Here is an 8,397-nt window from a genome sequence, read left to right as displayed (position 1 = left end):
TCCAGATTTGCATTTTGAAGGTGCTGGCAATGGTCCTGTTGTCATAACTTGGATCGGTAGAGAGCATGAGTTGTACAGCAGTGCATTTCAAATCTCGATTTTCATTGAACATTGTGTCACTTTCAGTTATGATAAAAACCTCCTATCGCTCTTGGAATTTGTACACAACTGGCCAACTAGTAGATGATCTGCAACAAAAAGAGAATAAAACCGGTTTTTATCAAACGGAAATGGAATCATATCGTCTTTTCTAGGGCAACAATTGTATCGTTCCACCCTGTACTTACTGTTTTTATCAATTTCAACAATAAGTAATGTTATCTATCTAATTGTCATCGCAATTTGCTAAATATTACTGCATTATTACGTAAAACATGTACTTTGTACAAATAGATGATTTCGTGATTATCCACCATTAATTGTAATAAACGGACGAAGTTACTTCCTCTGACTTGATGCTGTTAATTTATATACACACTTGACATTTTTTTATTTATTTTGAAACTATTTTCATTAATAATTAATTTTCTAATGTATAGTGTTTCGTAATTTTTGGATAATTTCTTTATTGTGACATGATAATTCAGTAGATGATACTATTGGTTTCACTTGAAATTCTATATTTCAGTTTTTGAATTCCGCTATAATAACGAAATAACCCAGAAATTATATATGATTTTTTTTCTTCTCTTAAAATGCTGTGTTAACCAAAATTCTGATGCTGAAATGACATCGTTCTTCACGAGTTTGTCCAAAGGAAGATGATCATTATTCAGAAAGAACCCTTTTTAGGTTGGCACCGGCTACTCGTGTCTACTGCACAACAATCGGAAATGAAATTCAGGACTGAATCATTAGTTGAACCGCTCTGCTTAGTTAATAAAATTATTACAGGATATAGAGGATAGATAAATTTGAACTATTTAGGCGTATTTTTCTGTCTCTGTATAAGTTAATCTAATTAAACGATGTCAATGGGCAATTGGCAAAGGGAGAGAACTCTACGATTTTTATTAATTCAGCAACTTTCAACCTCAGACACCTTATGAATCTGATTGGAAAATAAAAGCATTTGAAATCTTGTAAGTATAAATATTTCTGAAATATGAAATCGTTTATGTACAGATAAATGGGTATTCGTTTTAAATTAATTTGTGCAATGCGTGTTTTAAATGTTGTTTACTTTCGCTAAAAGCTTTTTTTTTATATAACTTTCGTGTACGTAAAAAAAAAAGTGCCATGTAAACAATTTTCAAACATCGTTACTTCAATCATTTTCACTTTCAATTTATTTTAAGCTTTCCTTATTTTTTTTATTTTTTTTCAGTATTTTTTTTTTATTTACTTATTTATTCATTAATCGATTGTCATATAAAATTTTAAAAATATTTAAATTTTAATTGTTAACAATTTGTGGTGGTAAGTTCTTATTTGAGTCACGTAAATTATTTAGTTTTGGCATTTTAGAGTATAGACAACAAAACGAAAAAGTGGTAAAAAAAAACAAATATACAACAAATAAATTTATCAAAGGCAAGGTAAGTTACTCTTCTATCGACTTGGATAAGTTTTTATGTTTAACTTATTTTAAAGCGTTTATTTACTTTGAAACAGCAATTGGTGCCGAGCCTTAGATCAGAACAAGAAAAAATGGCTGACATTAGATGGTCTCATCTGGGTTGTTTCGATAACTGCTCAAAAATCGAAAATTAAACAAAATACTGACAGAAACCCAATGAATAAATATCACTTTTTCATTTTGTTATCTATAATGCAAAATGTCCCAAAAGTAAGTCGTAGCCAGTTTCATCGTACATATGAAATGAAAGTCGATGTTAAAAATATAGTTGCCATCTTTATAAACCAGTCGAGATAGAAACTAAGAACGATAACTCTAGTTTGTAATTTTCTATTCAAAGGATAAACTTATGAACTGGAGCTATCATTTTACCTGAAGTAATTTTTTTTCGCTTGTTTAAAACCAATTTACGTGAGTGAAATTTCAATTATGGAATGAACACTTCGAGTGTTACTTAAAACCAAGTTTTAGCAAAAAATTAATAAATAAAAATAAATAATAGCTAGTTCACTTGTCTGCAAAATTCATTATATTATCATTAAAATGGTGACCATTTCAAAGTTGAAGTTTCAAGTGTCATTCATTTATCCTTCTTATCAACTCCACTTTAACTTTTAGTGATTTTTGCGAACTCAAATATAAATTTACTCATTTATTTGCTTTATTTACAAACTATTTCAATAATTAAGTAAATAATTTGTATAATTATCGCACTTTTAGTTGACAATAATAATTGTCAATGTGGACTTTATATTGGTTAATATTTTAGCCAGCAAGTCAAGGTACAGAATAGTTAACAAAGCCCTCTTCCCTCCCTGTTAAATGTTAAAATTAGGTTTCAAAGTAATAGCATTATTATTTGGAAACCTGTCCTTAACAGGGGTTTTACTCTTCTGTTTGAAAGTAATATTATTGATTACTTTGGGCTAAGATCTGTTCTGTACTTAGTCAGAGGTGGAGAACTCCGTCCAATCTGAAGTAATTTTTTTTTTATTCCAATCTAGAGGCCCTCTTTTTGGGGAGTTAGATATTGTCTACATTAAAAAAAAAATTGGTGTTAGGAGGTAAGTAAGTAGTGACTAGACTACTGTCGAAATTTTGAACTCGTTATCAAAATCCGTTTTTCATAGTAACTAATTGAAAGGGGAAAAAAGGGGAATGAAAAAAACATAAAGGCAAAATGGCGTAAACAAAGGGGAGGCAAAACAAAAAAAGGAGAAAATAAAAACCAGACCTGAAAAGTATACTAATTTAGTCAAGTTTTATTGAAAAATAAAATGCTGTATTGCTTTTATTTCCCAAAGCAGGGGTTATCAAAAAATAAGAAAAAAAAAAAAAAATTGGGACATACAAAAAAGGGATCTCTAATAGAAAGACTAATTCTAATTTTCGAGACTATCGAATGGAATGACAAAGTTAAAATTATTGTCCAAACAAATTAAAAATAGGAGATATGCTTTGTCCCTTTAAAAATAATGACACAGAAAAAAAACAATCTTACTTTGTTGGTAAAACTTGAAAGAAAAAAAGGGGATGTGAAAAGTATCCTTTAAAAATGTTTGTTCTTTCTTTTTTTTCTCCTTCTTTGAGAGTCACTCTTCACAATTTTATAGAAAGTTCCAACGTTTTGTTTTCTTTGAAATAAAAATGTCCTGAAGAGAAAGGAATTTTGGTAGAAATGTCTTCCTTAGGTCCTTTCTTGGAAAACATGTGAGCTGAATCTGCCTGCATTGTCCTGACAGGCCGGCAAATTAAAATTCTGTATCTTACAAAAAAAATATCTCAAAAACCACCGGTTCTTCTGTGACATACATATATATATATATATATATATATATATATATATATATATATATATATATATATATATGACTTTGCTCGGGCACTATATACTGTTCATAACTTGCTCTATGTGTGAATACCCTTTATGTAAAATTTCAAATGTTTAGACTAGAAATTGTCTGAGTAATTTGATAGAGACCGCAAAGGTAATTTTTAAAAATTTGACCTCAATTTTGACCCTTTAACATTTATTGTTTTGGTCTCAAACCAAAATAAAGTTTGACCCATGTTCAAGTTACCTACATCTAAAATTTCAAGTGTTTAGACCCCAAATTAGCGGAGGAGTTTGGTAGAATATGCAAAGGTCAACTTTGACCTTTTAACAGCCAATTTTTCGCTCCAAAACTGATTAAAATGCTTGCCGCATGTCTGAATACCTGTTATATAAAATTTCAAATGTTTTGACAAAAATTGGCTGAGTAGTTTGCTAGAGACCACAAAGGTCAAATCTTTTGAACTTTGACCGCTTGACAACTAAAATTTTCGACCCAAACTAGCTAAAAAGCTTGCCCTATCTCTGAATACTCTTTATGTAAAATTTCAAATGTTTAGATCAGAAATTAGCTGAGTAATTTGGTAAAGACTGCAGAAGTCAATTTTTTAAAACTTTGACCCCAATTTTAGCCCCTTAACATTCATTGTTTTGGTCTCAACTCAAATGAAAAAGTTTGGCCTATGTCCAAGTAACCTACATTTAAAATTTCAAGTGTTTAGACTTAAAATTCGCGGAGGAGTTTGGTAGAGTTTTCAAAGGTCAAATCGTTGAACTTTCACCCCTTGACAGCCAAATTTCTGGCTGAAACCCCATTAAAAAGATTTTCCCACATCTCAATACCTCTTATATCAAATCTCGAGTCTGTAGACCAAAAATTGACAGTTATTTGGTAGGGAAATGTACACACACATACTTCACTTTTAGACATATAGATATATACATACATATATATATACACACACACACGCATACATATATATATATAGCGAAACAGTACTGTATGTGGATGACTCTCTCTATCTATCTATCTATCTATATATATATATATATATATATATATATACATACTAGCATGGGTGCCCGGCATTGCCCGGGTGTTTGGAGGTGTCTGCTGAGCAAAAAAAAAATAAATAAAACGGTCAATTTTTTAAAACTTTCACCCCTATTATGACCCCGTAAAATTTATTGTTTTGGGCTCAAATTAAGTTGCATCCATGTCCAAGGAACCTATATCTAAAATTTCAAGTGTTTAGACCCCAAATTGGCGGAGGAGTTTGGTAGAGTTCTCAAAGATCAAATCTTTGAACTTTGACCTCTTAACAGCCAAATTTGTAGCCGAAAACCAATCACATAGATTTTCCCAAATCTCAGTACCCTGTATATCAAATTTCGTCTGTAGACTTAAAATTGACAGTTATTGCGTAGGGAAATGTACACAGACAGACAGACAGACACACACACACACACACACACACAGACACGTTCACTTTTATATATATACTAGCATGGGTGCCCGGCGTTGCCTGGGTGTTTAGAGGTGTATGCTGAGCAAAAAAAGACAAAACAAAAAAAAAAGGTCAATTTTTTTAACTTTGACCCCTATTATGACCCCATAAAATTTATTGTTTTGGGCTCAAATTGAGTTAAGTTAGATCCATGTCCAAGGAACCTATATCTAAAATTTTAAGTGTTTAGCCCCCAAACTGTTGGAGAAGTTTGGTAGAGTTCTCAAAGGTCAAATCGTTGAACTTTGACCCCCTTAACAGATAAATTTCTAGTTGAAAACCGATCCCAAAGATTTTTCCCAAATCTTACTGCCCTGTATATCAAATTTCGAGTCTGTAGACTAAAAATTAACAGAGTTATTGCGAAGGAAAATATACACAGACAGACAGACACACTGACACGTTCACTTTTATAGATATATAGATATACACACACACACATATCTATAAAAGTGAAAGTGTCTGTGTACATTTCCCTACACAATAACTCTGTCAATTTTCAGTCTACAAACTCGAAATTTGATATACAGGGTACTGAGATTTGGGAAAATCTTTGTAATTCATTTTCGGCCAGAAATTTGGCTGTTAAGGGGTCAAAGTTCAACGATTTGACCTTTGAGAACTCTACCAAACTCCTCCACCAATTTTAGGTATAAACAATTGAAATTTTAGATATAGGTTTCATGAACATGGATCTAACTTTTATAACTGGATTTGAGCCCAAAACGATAAATATTAAGGGGTCATGATAGGGATCAAAGTTTTAAAAAATTTGACCGCTTCAGTCTCTACCAAATTACTCAGACAATTTCTTGTCTAAACATTTGAAATTTTACATAAAGGGTATTCAGAGATAGGGCAAGCTTTTTAATCGGTTTAGGTCGAAAATTTGAGTTACCAATATATAAATGTATGTATGTATGTATGTTTGCATGTCTGCCTAAAACTTTCAACAGAGGCAACGGATTTTTACAAGATTGGTATCATTTTGAAGTTCGACCTTTCAGACGACAAATATTGAAAAATTGGCTAAAAGCATTAATATCTTTACCTTCATTGGGCACTTTTTTACAGGGGGGTCCCTTTTTTTCGCCGATATTTTCGAAAGTCATCCTCCCTTTCGATTTTCTAGCCTTAATTAAACCTACATCACTTCCGGTTTGGCGGTGGTCGTAACAACAAAGACGTTGGGTTTTTTTCCCGTTCTTTTGCGATATGGGTTCGAGCCTGCCTTCCTATTACCACTTTTTTTATTTTTTTGCTCAACATCCACCTCCAAACACTCGGGCAACACCGGGCACCCATGCTAGTATAGATATATGAATAAATTAATCATGATAATTTAACAGCTCTCTCCAAGTAATTCTGTAGTGACTTATAATAAAGCTTTTTTACTGTAATAAACTCTATTTTTCACCAAGTCTTTATTTTCAAAGAATAATCTCAAACCAAAACCAAATTCCAAAACATAACAAAAAGGCAAAGTAAGTTTGTACTGATCACATTTATTTGTTTGTTCTTTTGTATTCTGTTATCTGAAATAAAAAGAACTAACATTCTGTCGATCATGATCTGAACTGCATGGCTTTTATATTTGGTGTCATTTTTGCATAGTTTTATTGATGTATGTGGCAACTCTATAACCAGCCTATATGAAATACTTTCGTAGGGATAGTATCTATGCCATATATTTTCTTAAATTTTAACCATAGATATTAGATGCCAAATAATAAATGTCCTTGAATTTCAGCTCCTTTGGATTATTTTAGAAAAGTTTTAGAAGTATGATATGGGAACAACATCCAATTTTCTAAAATTTAAATATATTTCAAATTCAAAACATAATGTTTAAAAGATCAGACACGTGCATTATTTTTACTTTTTTTAATAAATGTTTATGTATTTAAAATTTCTAATTTTCGGCTTTTACAAAAGCCTTCATTAGGAAGGTTTAGACAACACTTTGTTTTTTTCTTAATTGTCATGATGGTGTTTGGCGGAGATGGAGGTTGTATCGTCCAGTTAAGTGTGTTAGCACTCGATCATGTGTAAAAAAAAAACCATCATGATAGTTAAGAAAAAATAATGCACATCATCTTTTAACTGTCATGTTTTGATTTCTATTTTCATTGTGCTCCTAAACAGTGGATTTCTATTAATTTTAAATATTTCAGATTTGCATTAAACTTGATCCATTGCCAATTAAGATTCCCTGAATTTCAGTTGCTTGTAAATACCATTTAAACTTAATCGATAAGTTTTAGACATTTTCTAGAAGCAAAATTATTTGATGAATTTTGCTCAGAATGTGAATAAGGATTCTAGGTATAAGGTTCAGTAGACTTGTATCATTATTTTAATCTTTGTAATGAGACATAGAAGTCATGCAAAATTATGATATCAGTAGGCAAAACGCCACATTTATTTCATCATTATTATTATTAATGCAACTAATATTAATTCCATTTTTGTTTCATTTTTTAGTTTTTTCATCTGCCATAAAAATATCGAAAAGGAAACGTGATGGATGTCTTTGATTATGAGTGTGGTCCCAAGTGCCACTCAAGAAAGCATGCCTCTGAACTGAACTCTGTAATAACACGGTATTCACTGCCTGAAATTCAGGCTTATTTTCAACTGTGCCATTCGGCTGGCCACCAAGCCGACCTTGATGGACGGACAGCTTTACACATGGCTACGGTGTGTGGCAAATTTGATGTTGTAGAATGGCTACTGAAAGAGAAAAAGGTTGACATCAATGCTGTGGACGGTGAATCAAAATGGACAGCGTTACATAAAGCCATATTTTATGGCCACATTGCAATCGCCAGATTTCTTATTCAGGTTTGTTTTATTATTTTTATTTCTTTTTTCATTTTACTTCAGGGAGTTCTCCGAAATGAAACCCCCCCCTCTTTTTGGGGCTAGCACTTAATCTCTTTATGAGACACATTTGTTATGTATTATAATCTTATGCCAGTAAGTAGTGATTATGTTAACTAGTATGCATTTTAGCGAAGGCTACATTAAGTACATATCAGGATGACCTGGCAGCAAATGGAAATAGACCCAGCCGCAGGAGGTATGATTGAAGCAGTGGTGGTAGGCGTGTCAAAGCTTCCTAGACAAATCGTGCCAGAAATTCAGGAGAACAAGATGATGATAGAAATTATTGAACAAGAACAGAGTTTCTAGTCAGTCTGAATCGAGAGGTAAGTTGCATCCGGTGATGTAGAGAGGCTCGAAGTATATATTACCTTCATGTCTGCCTGTCTGTGTCAATTCTCAAGTAGAAGAACAAGTAAGAAGGAGTTAATTTCAGCCTAGGTAATCTCTTCGTCCATGAACAAACTCTCTGTCTAATAAAACCTTTGAAAGTCTTAGTAAGTCGCCATTGTGTAGTTAAGCAGAAGAGGTTAGAGGTCAACAACCATAATGAGGATTACGGCCAGTCATAAACAACAAAGGGAGCAACT

At 32.2% G+C, this 8,397-nt stretch overlaps 1 protein-coding gene across 1 annotated transcript in view; it reads left to right on the top strand.

Moving 5' to 3' along the window:
* Nucleotides 1–795: 795 nt before the first annotated feature.
* The window catches only part of LOC145303471 (inhibitor of Bruton tyrosine kinase-like), a 147,890-nt gene continuing 140,288 nt past the window's right edge, over nucleotides 796–8,397 (top strand). Inside the window, exons 1-2 of the mRNA XM_080144819.1 lie at nucleotides 796–1,082; nucleotides 7,406–7,765. Of these exons, the coding sequence (XP_080000945.1) occupies nucleotides 7,445–7,765 (321 nt within the window). The 5' untranslated portion in view covers nucleotides 796–1,082; nucleotides 7,406–7,444. The remainder of the gene's footprint in view (nucleotides 1,083–7,405; nucleotides 7,766–8,397) is intronic.

Source organism: Euprymna scolopes, chromosome 19, assembly GCF_053919585.1.
Source record: "Euprymna scolopes isolate OS-2025 chromosome 19, ASM5391958v1, whole genome shotgun sequence".
Classification (NCBI taxonomy): domain Eukaryota; kingdom Metazoa; phylum Mollusca; class Cephalopoda; order Sepiida; family Sepiolidae; genus Euprymna; species Euprymna scolopes.
This window is presented reverse-complemented; position numbering and strand designations above follow the sequence as displayed.